Source organism: Hyla sarda, chromosome 11 (assembly GCF_029499605.1).
Source record: "Hyla sarda isolate aHylSar1 chromosome 11, aHylSar1.hap1, whole genome shotgun sequence".
In the NCBI taxonomy this organism is placed as follows: Eukaryota; Metazoa; Chordata; class Amphibia; order Anura; family Hylidae; genus Hyla; species Hyla sarda.
This window is the reverse complement of record NC_079199.1, coordinates 97,982,120-97,997,639: the sequence shown is the minus strand read 5'-3', so window position 1 is coordinate 97,997,639 and position 15,520 is coordinate 97,982,120. Positions and strand designations below refer to the sequence as shown.

Genomic DNA, 15,520 nt, shown 5'->3' with positions numbered 1-15,520 from the left:
AGAGAAGGGGAAACCTTCTCCTTCCTCTTCATCCTCTTTTTTCTAGCACCCGATTTTCTCTTATTCTTTAGCCACTGTTTGCTCTCCTCATCCATACTCTCTCCTGGAGAGATGGTAGCAGTGATGGCCCTTTTCTCCTCCTGCTCTCCATCCAGTCTCCTGACCTCCTCCTCCAGCCCACCATCCCTCAGGTCCTCAGCAGAATCCACCATCTGAGGGTCAGGTAAAGCTACCTCAGCTGCCACCTGAGGAGCCCTTTCCCTTTGGCGTGCCTCCAAACGCCTCAGCCTAGAAGGTGTCATTCTTTTCCTCCTTGGACCAGTAGTCTCCCTGCCTCCGCCGGTACCCTCCCGGGTGGAGTCAGCATCTCGGCTAACCCCAACTGGAGATTCCACCGCATTGGCAAAAGAGACCGGACATCGGCTGAAGGGGTGACCGAGGTCACCACACAGGTGACAACAAATGTCCCCACAGGTTGCGGCGAGACGTCCTATCCCTCCACACAACGTGCACTTCTGGACCCTACATTGTACGCTGAAGTGTGTCGGGTCACCGCACCTATGGCAGACCTTCAGCTGTCCCTGGTAGAAGACCAGGATCCTGTCCCTCCCCAGAAAAGTCGAGGAGAGAATGTGGGTGACAGAATTACCTTAAACCTTCAACTTGACCATGAAGGTCCAGGCCCCTGACCAGATACCAAATTCATCCCTGTTCTTCTGGGGAATCCTGACCACCTCTCCATAACGCCCAATCCAGGTCATGCCATATCTATGCAAGAAAGAGATTCGTTACATGTTAATACCGTCACTTTCGTGATGTTATTCTGGCGAGAAATTGCCTGGACAGCAAAATCTCGCCACTCAGGTTCTATCTTTGCCAGCACGTACCAAGACCAAAAGAGCTCGAGCCCTTCGGCCCGGATTAAACTGACATTGAAAAATGGGGTACCATGAGGATGTATCAGGGCAAAGATGTCATCTGCCCTGAAATCCATCTTGAGGAGGAGCTCTACCACCTTTGTCCTGCTTGGACAAGTATTATTGCCCCTCCACCTAAGACGGACCACATTCCTCCTGGTGACCCCAGACCCAGCTGTGGGGAGTGACCATGACTCCTCTCCTCTCCTTTGCTCTCGGAAGGCCCAGAGGCCGTGCCTCTCTATCCAAAAGGACAGTTCTACCTCTCTACCCTCTACAGTGATAGATTTATCCCCCCTCCGCAAGGCCTCCAGAAAGCGTCTCTGAAGGTCACTATTCCCAGGACCAGAGGGTGCAGGATTCTCATGTGGCCTACGTGACCCGGCAGCAACACTGGCATAACTCCTGTTGGGTACCTCTGATGGACCAATCACTCCAGCATCCCTTTCACTCCCCACAGAAACCATACTCTCCCCCCCTCTCACACTCACATCCCCTCCATCCATCCTCTCATCATCCTTCCCATCCTCCCTCACTCCCTCTCCCCCATTCACACCTCCATTCAGTCCTGGACCAGACCCCACAGACAGATCCCCCGTATGTACAGCATTTACAGTATGTACAATATTTACAGGTGTGACCTCAGCGTCCTCGGGTGATCCTGACCAGTCTTGCTCCGCCACAATTACAGACTCTGACTGGTCAGGAACACCCTCTGCTTCACCGGCCACAGGAAAGTCCTTTGGGGCAGGAGGCCGTTCAGATACAGGAACAGTTTTTGGGATTTTGTCCACAGAACCTCCTGCCCCCATGGGTTCAAGGACAGTCCCTTTAATTTTTTCAACGGCTTTAGCAGCTGCCATAGCCAGTCCAGCCTTGGCCGGTTTTATTATCCCTGCCGAGGTGCCGCCTGCCCCAATCGCAGATGAGGTTCCCTCACGAGAAGCCTCTGCAGACGACACCCCGACAGTAGAAAACACACCTTCTGCAGACCCCACCGCGGAGCCTGCTATGCCCATGGCACCGCTTATCTCCGCCCTCGCTCCTTCTCTCCGGGACCAAAGCTTTACCCCTGCCCGCCTTGCCCTGACCCGGCGCCGAAGAAAAGCAGCCTCCCGCTGGGTTGCTGACCTCACCAAACATGTCCGGCTTCACAGCCAAAATTGCTCCGACGCTCTTACCGCTACTACAAGCTAAAACAGTGTCACGTGACTCTCCTGTAGGAACCTCCATACTCTGCCCACTGCTCTTCCCCTAAATAGAACCCACCGCGGGGCCCTGACTAGGTGGAGCTGGGGAAAGGGGGACATAAGAAAATGACACCGACTCACCCCTTTTCTTGTCACCTCTCCTCTTTCTCCTCATCCAGTACAGGGTCATCTCTGAAAGTAGAGCTCTCCAAATGAACCAGAGACTCCATCTCCCTGATGACCGCCATGAGTCTCCACCCGGGGTCACTGCTGTCCTCCTCCGGGATCCTGGCGCTGAGGCTGGAGGTGCTTGTCCAAGGCAGATCCCGCTCTGAGACCCCTGTGATGGATCCTGGGTCATAATGGGGTCACCATCCTCCTCTGCTCCAGCCATGGGGTCACTTAACCCCTTAATTTCCTCAAACCTCTCCTGGTTACTTAGCTTTTCCAGAAAAGGACCACTGTTGGTCTGGATGTCCATCCGTTTCTTTTCAATCATGTTCATTTCAGTTTTTATCTTTGTAATGTCCTTATTGGCCTCTGCGCGCATGCTCCCGGTCGTGGTGTTTGCCCGCACTCGAGCGCTTTTCAGCTCTGCCATTCATTTTAAAGGCCCGCAGAAGATAGGCAATTCTTGAGCTGTAGTCGCTGACAGACTCCTGGGGCCTCCACACACCCCAATCCTTCACATTCAAGTTTTCCACCAAAACCTCTCGGCTTAGGCTTGGATCCAGAGGGGGGGGGGGGCAGGAAAAACATTGCTGCTTCCCCCACCAGGTCTCCTTACACCCTCTGAACAGGCCAGTCGCTGTGCTTCCTCTGTCCCCGCCGGCCTACTACGGGAACCAGAGGCCTGGGTCTCGCTCTCCTCCTGCATCCCAAGAAAACCTACTCCCCTCCAGGCAGAAGGGAGCAGGAACCACTCAGATCGCCTCCCAGCAGCAGCACTGACTCTACAGACAAACCACACCCGATCCACCTGAGGTTTACACCCAGTATACAGGACAGGAGAAGTGGTACTGTGCAGTGTATATATACAGAATAAGAGCAGATACTGATAATTACACCCAGTATACAGGACAGGAGAAGTGGTACTGTGCAGTGTCCTTATATACAGAATAAGAGCAGATACTGATAATTACACCCAGTATACAGGACAGGAGAAGTGGTACTGTGCAGTGTCCATATATACAGAATAAGAGCAGATACTGATAATTACACCCAGTATACAGGACAGGAGAAGTGGTACTGTGCAGTGTCTATATAAAATCTGACTCTTCTGGGGGATTATATATGATGTTTCTCTATATAATATTGTGAAGTAAAGCAGATGATGGGGATGCTTGAGTGACATCTTAGGTGAGGAAGTCGCTTTTAAATAAATGTTATGACAGGAAAGGATCTGGACAATGTCGCCCTAACTTCCTGACAGTGACCCCGCTGATATATATACAATCCCATATTATACAGAAGATGGTGTAATATATGTGTAATACATGAGTCTATACACCAATCAGTCATTACAGGGAATGGTGTCTGTCGGGGGGGGGGGGGGGGATACATCAGGCAAGGGGTTAATGTTATGGCCGTTCAGTGTCTATGTAGATGCAGACACTACAATTTCCATTATGTAATGTTACTGATAATAATATTGTCCAGGGACAACTGTGGGTGTCGTTGTGGGGCACTGAGGCTGTCACTGTTATGGAGGTTCCATTGCTGTCACTGTTGTAGGGCACTGGGGCTGTTATAAAAAGCCAATGGCTGCCACGTACTCTGGTTGTCACTGTAATGGGGGTACTCTGGTTGTCACTGTAATGGGGTACTCTGGTTGTCACTGTAATGGGGGTACTCTGGTTGTCACTATAATGGGGTACTCTGGTTGTCACTGTAATGGGGGTACTCTGGTTGTCACTGTAATGGGGTACTTTGGTTGTCGCTGTTATGGGGGTACTCTGGTTGTCACTGTTATGGGGGTACTCTGGCTGTCACTGTTATGGGGGTACTCTGGTTGTCATTGTTATGGAGGCTCCATTGCTGTCACTTTCATGGGGTACTCTGGTTGTCACTGCTATGGGGGTTCCATTGCTGTCACTGTCATGGGGGTACTATGGCTGTCACTGTTATGGGGGTACTCTGGTTGTCACTGTTATGGGGGTACTCTGGTTGTCACTGTAATGGGGGTACTCTGGTTGTCACTGTAATGGGGTACTCTGGTTGTCACTGTAATGGGGGTACTCTGGTTGTCACTGTAATGGGGTACTCTGGTTGTCACTGTAATGGGGTACTCTGGTTGTCACTGTAATGGGGATATTCTGGTTGTCACTGTAATGGGGTACTTTGGTTGTCGCTGTTATGGGGGTACTCTGGTTGTCACTGTTATGGGGGTACTCTGGCTGTCACTGTTATGGGGGTACTCTTTTTGTCATTGTTATGGAGGTTCCATTGCTGTCACTTTCATGGGGGTACTCTGGTTGTCACTGTTATGGGGGTACTCTGGCTGTCACTTATGGGGGTACTCTGGCTGTCACTGTTATGGGGGTACTCTGGCTGTCACTGTTATGGGGGTACTCTGGTTGACACTGTTATTGGGATACTCTGGTTGTCACTGTTATGGGGGTACTCTGGTTGTCACTGTTATGGGGGTACTCTTGTTGTCACTGTTATGGGGGTACTCTGGTTGCCACTGTTATGGGGGTACTCTAGTTGTCACTGTTATGGAGGTCCTATAACTGGGCACCTATATGGATTCTGATCACCTCCATATTAAAGTCAAGAAACCAAAAACAAGAAATGTTATGGTGTGGAAAGAGTTAAGTAGTAACCTCCCAAACTGCCCATGAGGCTGGTCAGCTGATCAGGCCTGGTCCTTGTGTAAGGGCACAGAGTTATCACAGGGGCCTGTCGGGGTCAAGTCCTTAGGGAAAAAAAAATGTAGGAACTCACCCAAGATTTCAACTCAAGGCCTGGTCCTGCTAATGGGAACGGTATTCCTGCTGTGGAAAAAGTGCAGGAACTCAGTTCCCACACATTCCTGCAAAGCTTGAGCCCTGGGTCTGGTCCTTGTGTAAGGACACAGCGTTATCAGCGGCTGAGCGGCCTTGTATCTAATATTAGAATGTGTGTTATTTCTGCCGAGTTGCTGTATCTAAGCATACCAGGTGTAAAAGCGACTGCTGAATCTCCGTATCTAAGCCTATTATGTGTCACACTGCCTGATGAGCTTTTGTATCTAAGCCTATCATATGTTATACTGTCTGCTGAACTGTTGCATCTAAGCACATAGTTGATACTCTCATCTTAGATGCTATCATGTGAGATATTTTCTGCTAGGCATCTGTATCTAAATCTATCCTGTGTGATACTGTCTGCTGAGCCTCAGTATCTAAGCACATCATGCATGATACTGTCTGTTGAGCTGGAGTATCTAAACCCATCAGGTGTTATGCTGTCTACTGAGCCTCTGTATCTAAATCTATCATGTGTGATACTGTCTGCTGACCCTCTGTATCTAAGCACATCATGCATGATACTGTCTGTTGAGCTGGTGTATCTAAACCCCTCATGTGTGATACTGTCTGCTGAGCTTCTGTATCTAAATCTATCATATGTGACTCTGTCTGCTGAGCCTCTGCATCTAAACCCCTCATGTGTGATAATGTCTGCTGAGCCTTTGTATCTAAATCTATCATGTGTGATACTGTCTGCTGAGCCTCTGCATCTAAACCCCTCATGTGTGATAATGTCTGCTGAGCCTCTGTATCTAAATCTATCCTGTGTGATACTGTCTGCTGAGCCTCTGTATCTAAATCTATCATGTGTGATACTGTCTGCTGAGCCTCTGTATCTAAATCTATCCTGTGTGATACTGTCTGCTGAGCCTCGGTATCTAAATCTATCCTGTGTGATACTGTCTGCTGAGCCTCTGTATCTAAATCTATCCTGTGTGATACTGTCTGCTGAGCCTCGGTATCTAAATCTATCCTGTGTGATACCGTCTGCTGAGCCTCGGTGACTAAATCTATTCTGTGTGATACTGTCTGCTGAGCCTCGGTATCTAAATCTATCCTGTGTGATACTGTCTGCTGAGCCTCGGTATCTAAATCTATCCTGTGTGATACTGTCTGCTGAGCCTCGGTATCTAAATCTATCCTGTGTGATACTGTCTTCTGAGCCTCGGTATCTAAATCTATCCTGTGTGATACTGTCTGCTGAGCCTCGGTGTCTAAATCTATCCTGTGTGATACTGTCTGCTGAGCCTCGGTATCTCAATCTATCCTGTGTGATACTGTCTGCTGAGCCTCGGTATCTAAATCTATCCTGTGTGATACTGTCTGCTGAGCCTCGGTATCTCAATCTATCCTGTGTGATACTGTCTGCTGAGCCTCGGTGTCTAAATCTATCCTGTGTGATACTGTCTGCTGAGCCCCGGTATCTAAGCACATCATGCATAATACTCTCTGTTGAGCTGGAGTATCCAAACCCCTCAGGTGTGATACTGTCTGCTGAGCTGCTGTACCCTGACATTACGGAGCGCTGTCCTGTGTGACCCCTCTTGCGGTGTACGCCGGCTCTGGCACATATGGTGGATACGGGTTTGTCGCAGTGTCTGTGCGGTGCAGCCGCCTGCAGTACACTCCCCAGTCAGTGTCACATGTGATAACCATCAGGATGGTGCCGACAGTATATGGCACAGTCATCTTTGCCCTGTGTGGTAACCTCACAGACAGCATGTCCGCCTCCGCTGGGCACCAGTTACGTAATAGAAGGGGGGCGGTCCCAGTGGCACTGACCATGGTATTAAAGGGCAAGTAGCACTAATTTACTAAGTGCTATCCACCTATATCAAGCCCACCCCATCAGCCTGTAGTGTGTCTAGTGTTGTATTTAGGTTTTTGTGCTGCCCTAGACCTACAAGTTAGGGGGCGGAGCTTCCTAATGGGTTCGGGGCGGTGCTTATCTGGGAGGGGTGGCGACCTCAATACATATAACTTGATAAAGTTGGTGGCAGCTGCCAAGATTAATATTCTTGTCCCAAGCCACCGCCCCTGATAAAGTAGTGCCCTAGGCCTGGGCCTTGTTGGCCAAGTTAAAGATACAGGGCTGGATGTATCTACTACTTACCGCTGCTATGTGTGTCACCAACTGAGGGCACCCAATTACCAGATAAGAACCAGATAATTAACACTTGGAAGAGCAGAGTCAGTACCTTAGGACCCATCTGTGTTGTTTGTTGGGGCTGTCCATTACTACTTTGCCCCCTTAATGTTCAGTATTAGGGTTTATTCACACTTCTGAATTTCCACTTTCGGAATTCTGCCTCAAATTAAAGCCCATAGACTTCTATGGGATTCCGCACTCCCATTCACACTTCTGAATTTCCGCTTGCGGAATTCCGCCTCAAATTAAAGCTCATAGACTTCTATGGGATTCCGCACTCCCATTCACACTTCTGAATTTCCGCAAGCGGAAATTCAGAAGTGGGAATGGGAGTGCGAAATCCCATAGAAGTCTATGGGCTTTAATTTGAGGTGGAAATCCGCCGTGTGAATAGACCCTTAGTTGTCAGTAGTGATGGGCCCATAGTGCCCTTTGGGCCCGTCACTACTGACAACTAAGGGTCTATTCACACATGTATGTGTTACTACATTGGGAAGCCCCCTAACCCCACAGTACAGTTTAGGGGTTGGGTTCTAGTAGCTAAAACTGTGGCTCTATTAATAAAGTGTTTAAAGGGGTACTCCCATGGAAAACTTTTTTTTTTTTAATCAACTGGTGCCAGAAAGTTAAACAGATTTGTAAATTACTTCTATTAAAAAAAAAAATCTTAATCCTTCCAGTACTTTTTAGGGGCTGTATACTACAGAGCAAATGCTTTTCTTTTTGGATTTCTCTTCTGTCACAACCACAGTGCTCTCTGCTGACCTCTGCTATCCATTTTAGAAACTGTCCAGAGCAGGAGAAAATCTCCATAGCAAACATAGGCTGCTCTGAACAGTTCCTAAAATGGAAAGAGGTGTCAGCAGAGAGCACTGTGCTCGTGACAGAAGAGAAATCCAAAAAGAAAAGAATTTCCTCTGTAATATACAGCCCCTAAAAAGTACTGGAAGGATTAAGATTTTTTTTAAATAGAAGTTATTTACAAATCTGTTTAACTTTCTGGCACCAGTTGATTAAAAAAAAAAAAAAAAGTTTTCCACCGGCGTACCCCTTTAAAGAAATTGTAACTTCCCCTCTCCTAGGGGTGCAAAGATTTTTGGGGATCATTCACTAGATTCCTTAAAGAGGTGGGGCTGAGGAATAACTCCCCCAACACACTTGTACATATTATATGGTAATTACCTTTAAGTTACTTCTCTTATCGATGTTTAACGCTCCAGGTAAATGTATACACTAATACTGGGTCCGTGGGGGCGGGGCATGGCAGAGCACACCCCAGAAGAATCCAAGCCCTGCCCCTGCAGACCCTATACCACTACTAACACAGTGTATTATTTTCTGGACTGTTCCTTTAAAATATATCCTTTTTTCCAAATAAAAAGCCACATTGTTTTAATGATTTTTACCGACCAGCGCCAATTAACCTGTGGTTAGCCAATTAATTCCTGTGGCTGACACCTCGGCAGAGGATACATGATGATTATTACACCGACATGAAAAAGCGGAGGACGTGTAACCTCATTAAAACAGCATCAATTGTGATTCTTTCAGGAGACGGCAGGCCTCACCTGCTGCACACATCTTCCAGGACGTCACCTGCTCCAGTTTTTAGCATTTCTCTTCACACCCCTCGGATCTGCCCCTCCCCCCTCCGTCTCCCATGCAATCAAGTGTAAAGATGCAGCTAATAACTGTTAATTAGTTTCCCCGAGCTGTGAGCGGGGAGGGGTGGGGGGGTTGGGGGGGGGCGATCACGTCAGGCTGCTCCCAATTTACATGGAGTCTGTGATATTAGGGATTAGGGGGCTTGTATAGAGAATGTATAGCGAATGGACCTCTTATGTCCTCTCAATCCCCTTAAAAAAAAAAGAGATGCCCCTCAAACCTTTTCGGAAGGCTACTGCTAGGGATTAAAGGGGTACTCCGGTGGAAAACTTTTTTTTTTTTTTTTTTTTATCAACTGGTGCCAGAAAGTTAAACAGATTTGTAAATTACTTCTATTAAAAAATCTTAATCCTTCCAGTACTTATTAGCTGCTGAATACTACAGAGGAAATTATTTTCTTTTTGGAACACAGAGCTGTCTGCTGACATCACGAGCACAGTGCTCTCTGCTGACATCTCTGTCCATTTTAAGAACTGTCCAGAGTAGGAGAAAATCCCAATAGCAAACATATGCTGCTCTGGACAGTTCCTAAAATGGACAGAGATGTCAGCAGAGAGCACTGTGCTCGTGATGTCAGCAGAGAGCTCTGTGTTCCAAAAAGAAAATAATTTCCTCTGAAGTATTCCACAGCTAATAAGTACTGGAAGGATTAAGATTATTTAATAGAAGTAATTTACAAATCTGTTTATCTTTCTGGCACCAGTTGATTTAAAAAAAAAAAAAAAAAAGTTTTCCACCCGGAGTACCTCTTTAACCCCTAAAGGACTCAGCCCATTTTGGCCTTAAGGACTCAGACAATTTAATTTTTACGTTTAAATTTTTTCCTCCTCGCCTTCTAAAAATCATAACTCTTTTATATTTTCATCCACAGACTAGTATGAGGGCTTGTTTTTTGCGCGACCAGTTGTCCTTTGTAATGACATCACTCATTATATCATAAAATGTATGGCGCAACCAAAAAACACTATTTTTGTGGGGAAATTAAAACGAAAAACGCAATTTTGCTAATTTTGGAAGGTTTTGTTTTCACGCCGTACAATTTATGGTAAAAATGACGCGTGTTCTTTATTCTGAGGGTCAATACGATTAAAATGATACCCATTATTATATATTTTTATATTATTGTTGCGCTTAAAAAAAATCACAAACTTTTTAACCAAATTAGTACGTTTATAATCCCTTTATTTTGATGACCTCTAACTTTTTTATTTTTCCGTATAAGCGGCGGTATGGGGGCTCATTTTTTGCGCCATGATCTGTAATTTTTTTTGATACCACATTTGCATATAAATAACTTTTAATACATTTTTTATAAATTTTTTTTTAATAAAATGTATTAAAAAAGTAGGAATTTTGGAAATTTTTTTTTTCGTTCACGCCGTTCACCGTACGGGATCATTAACATTTTATTTTAATAGTTCGGACATTTACACACGCGGCGATACCAAATATGTCTATAAAAAATGTTTTTTACGCTTTTTGGGGGTAAAATAGGAAAAACGGGCGTTTTACTTTTTTATTGGGGGAGGGGATTTTTCACTTTTTTTTTACTTTTACTTTTTTTTACATTTTTTTTTACACTTGAATAGTCCTCATAGGGGACTATTCATAGCAATACCATGATTGCTAATACTGATCTGTTCTATGTATAGGACATAGAACAGATCAGTATTATCGGTCATCTCCTGCTCTGGTCTGCTCGATCACAGACCAGAGCAGGAGACGCCGGGAGCCGCACGGAGGAAGGTGAGGGGACCTCCGTGCGGCGTTCTGAATGATCGGATCCCCGCAGCAGCGCTGCGGGCGATCCGATCGTTCATTTAAATCGCGAACTGCCGCAGATGCCGGGATCTGTATTGATCCCGGCACCTGAGGGGTTAATGGCGGACGCCCGCGAGATCGCGGGCGTCGGCCATTGCCGGCGGGTCCCTGGCTGCGATCAGCAGCCGGGATCAGCCGTGCATGACACGGGCATCGCTCCGATGCCCGCGGTTATGCACAGGACGTAACTGTACGTCCTGGTGCGTTAAGTACCACCTCACCAGGACGTACATTTACGTCCTGCGTCCTTAAGGGGTTAATAGCTCCCTATCGCCTAAAGGGGTACTCCGGAAATCCTTTTTTATTTATTATTTTTAAATCAACTGGTGCCAGAAAGTTAAACAGATTTGTAAATTACTTCTATTTAAAAATCTTAATCCTTCCAGTACTTATCAGCTGCTGTATTCTACAGAGTAATTTATTTTCTGTCTGACCACAGTGCTCTCTGCTGACACCTCTGTCCATGTCTGGAACTGTCCAGAGCATTAAGAGTGCGCTTTAGGCAGCTGCCTACTTTGCCTATAGGTAGAGCCGACCCTGGCTGTGGGCATCATGAGTGGCACATGGTGTCTCAGTGATACCACCACTCCTAGCGCCATATAGCTGTGTATAGACAATAGAATACCGTACAACCAAGAAGCTGAAGCTGTTAATTCTTAGGAATGTGGAGAATTTTTATCTCGGCATATGGGGTGTGAAGTATGAAGACAAACCGGGTGTTGTGTCATTAACAGTTCATCACCTCGACTCTGCCAGCGCCATACAGCGTGCGACAACTCGACACACTCAACACGCCATGTCAATGGCGGCTCATTCACAGAAAGCCTCCGATCTGTTACTTCCGTCACATGACAACCTGAACTACTGCAAACATTACAGGAACTGTACTAATAAGTGTCATGATATCTGAACCGAGCAACACATCACCTGACCAATCATGTATACGGCTAACTGTTCTGTACATAAGGAGCAGTATTATAGTAGTTATACTCTTGTATATAGGAGCAGTATTATAGTAGTTATATTCTTGTACATAGGAGCAGTATTATAGTAGTTATATTCTTGTATATAGGAGGCAGTGTTATAGTAGTTATATTCTTGTATATAGGAGGCAGTGTTATAGTAGTTATATTCTTGTATATAGGAGCAGTATTATAGTAGATATATTCTTGTATATAGGAGCAGTATTATAGTAGTTATATTCTTGTATATAGGAGCAGTATTATAGTAGTTATATTCTTGTATATAGGAGCAGTATTATAGTAGTTATATTCTTGTACATAGGAGCAGTATTATAGTAGTTATATTCTTGTATATAGGAGGCAGTGTTATAGTAGTTATATTCTTGTATATAGGAGGCAGTGTTATAGTAGTTATATTCTTGTATATAGGAGCAGTATTATAGTAGTTATATTCTTGTATATAGGAGCAGTATTATAGTAGTTATATTCTTGTATATAGGAGCAGTATTATAGTAGTTATATTCTTGTACATAGGAGGCAGTATTATAGTAGTTATATTCTTGTATATAGGAGGCAGTGTTATAGTAGTTATATTCATGTATATAGGAGGCAGTGTTATAGTAGTTATATTCTTGTATATAGGAGCAGTATTATAGTAGTTATATTCTTGTATATAGGCGCAGTATTATAGTAGTTATATTCTTGTATATAGGAGCAGTATTATAGTAGTTATATTCTTGTATATAGGAGGCAGTGTTATAGTAGTTATATTCTTGTATATAGGAGCAGTATTATAGTAGTTATATTCTTGTATATAGGAGCAGTATTATAGTAGTTATATTCTTGTATATAGGAGCAGTATTATAGTAGTTATGTTCTTGTATATAGGAGCAGTATTATAGTAGTTATATTCTTGTATATAGGATCAGTATTATAGTAGTTATATTCTTGTATATAGGAGGCAGTATTATAGTAGTTATATTCTTGTATATAGGAGCAGTATTATAGTAGTTATATTCTTGTATATAGGAGGCAGTATTATAGTAGTCATATTCTTGTATATAGGAGGCAGTATTATAGTAGTTATATTCTTGTATATAGGAGGCAGTATTATAGTAGTTATAGTCTTGTATTTAGGAGCAGTATTATAGTAGTTATATTCTTGTATATAGGAGCAGTATTATAGTAGTTATATTCTTGTCTATAGGAGCAGTATTATAGTAGTTATATTCTTGTATATAGGAGGCAGTATTATAGTAGTCATATTCTTGTATATAGGAGGCAGTATTATAGTAGATATATTCTTGTCTATAGGAGCAGTATTATAGTAGTTATATTCTTGTATATAGGGGCAGTATTATAGTAGTTATATTCCTGTATATAGGAGCAGTATTATAGTAGTTATATTCTTGTATATAGGAGCAGTATTATAGTAGTTATATTCTTGTCTATAGGAGCAGTATTATAGTAGTTATATTCTTGTATATAGGAGCAGTATTATAGTAGTTATATTCTTGTATATAGGAGCAGTATTATAGTAGTTATACTCTTGTATATAGGAGCAGTATTATAGTAGTTATATTCTTGTATATAGGAGCAGTATTATAGTAGTTATATTCCTGTATATAGGAACAGTATTATAGTAGTTATATTCTTGTATATAGGAGGCAGTATTATAGTAGTCATATTCTTGTATATAGGAGGCAGTATTATAGTAGTTATATTCTTGTATATAGGAGGCAGTATTATAGTAGTTATAGTCTTGTATTTAGGAGCAGTATTATAGTAGTTATATTCTTGTATATAGGAGGCAGTATTATAGTAGTTATATTCTTGTATATAGGAGCAGTATTATAGTAGTTATATTCTTGTATATAGGAGCAGTATTATAGTAGTTATATTCTTGTACATAGGAGCAGTATTATAGTAGTTATATTCTTGTATCTAGGAGCAGTATTATAGTAGTTATATTCTTGTATATAGGAGGCAGTATTATAGTAGTTATATTCTTGTATATAGGAGCAGTATTATAGTAGTTATATTCTTGTATATAGGAGCAGTATTATAGTAGTTATATTCTTGTATATAGGAGCAGTATTATAGTAGTTATATTCTTGTATATAGGAGGCAGTATTATAGTAGATATATTCTTGTATATAGGAGCAGTATTATAGTAGTTATATTCATGTATATAGGAGCAGTATTATAGTAGTTATATTCTTGTATATAGGAGCAGTATTATAGTAGTTATATTCTTGTATATAGGAGGCAGTATTATAGTAGTTATATTCTTGTATATAGGAGCAGTATTATAGTAGTTATATTCTTGTATATAGGAGCAGTATTATAGTAGTTATATTCTTGTACATAGGAGCAGTATTATAGTAGTTATATTCTTGTATCTAGGAGCAGTATTATAGTAGTTATATTCTTGTATATAGGAGGCAGTATTATAGTAGTTATATTCTTGTATATAGGAGCAGTATTATAGTAGTTATATTCTTGTATATAGGAGCAGTATTATAGTAGTTATATTCTTGTATATAGGAGCAGTATTATAGTAGTTATATTCTTGTATATAGGAGGCAGTATTATAGTAGTTATATTCTTGTATATAGGAGCAGTATTATAGTAGTTATATTCTTGTATATAGGAGCAGTATTATAGTAGTTATATTCTTGTACATAGGAGCAGTATTATAGTAGTTATATTCTTGTCTATAGGAGCAGTTTTATACATTTTACTAATTTTATCTTCATCTTATTTCCAGGCTGCCATGGAGGAGTACGACGCTTTGTTGCAGGAGCTTTCTGAAAACATTACCAATGAGGATTTAGACCAATTAAAATCAGCCTGCAAGGAGGATATCCCCAGCGAAAAGAGCGAGGAAATCACCTCCTGCCAAGACTGGTTCAATTTCCTGGAAAAACATGATAAATTGGCAAAAGGTAAGGCCTGAATACTGGGGCATGACCTATGGCTGGATAATCTCCAGATAACAGGGGCCTAATATCCCCTTCCTATTGTATAACACACCGCGCCATGACCCTGGGGGGAGAACTGTTTCTGGCTAGAGCTGTTCTAGGTAAAGTCTTCATACCTGGAAGCTACAGATGAAACTTAATGGAGTTATCCAGGATAAAAAAGACGTAGCTGCTTTCTTCTAAAAACAGCGCCACTCTTGTTCTCAGGTTGTGTGAGGTATTACAACTCAGGTGCATTTCCTTCAGTAAAACTGCAATACTAGACATAAGGGTGGCGCTGTTTCTGAAGAAACAAAAGAGCAATATATTTCCTAATCCTGGATAACCCCTTTAATATGATTTTTGTGGATATTTAGGGTCCAGGTCTTCATGAACACTAGACGGTTATTAAAGGGGTACTCCGGCCCCAAGACATCTTATCCTCCATCCAAAGGATAGGGGATAAAATGTCTGATCGCTGGGGTCCCGCCGGTGGGGACCCCCGAAATCTAGCATGCAGCACTCACCTGTAAGTACTGCCGGAAGCGCTGGAGACTCTCAGTCTTATGCCTCCAGACCACGGGGACGGAGTATCGTGACATCACGACTCCGCCCCCCGTGTGACATCACGTTCCGCCCCCTCAATGCAAGTATATTTAAAGGGGTACTCTGGCCCAAAGACATCTTATCCCCTATCCGAAGGATAGGGGATAAGATGTCTTGGGGCCAGAGTACCCCTTTATAATATGAACTACAAAATACAGCAGCTTGTGGAGTTTCCATATTGCTATTGAAAAATAGTTCAGATATGTTGTTATATTCTCATATTTGTTAAAGTCAAA

The 15,520-nt window shown here is 43.1% G+C and overlaps 1 protein-coding gene across 1 annotated transcript in view; it reads left to right on the top strand.

Moving 5' to 3' along the window:
- The window catches only part of PEA15 (proliferation and apoptosis adaptor protein 15), an 80,324-nt gene that overhangs the window by 53,135 nt on the left and 11,669 nt on the right, over window positions 1-15,520 (top strand). The window contains exon 2 of the mRNA XM_056544973.1: window positions 14,486-14,663. Within this exon, the coding sequence (XP_056400948.1) occupies window positions 14,492-14,663 (172 nt within the window). The 5' untranslated portion in view covers window positions 14,486-14,491. The remainder of the gene's footprint in view (window positions 1-14,485; window positions 14,664-15,520) is intronic.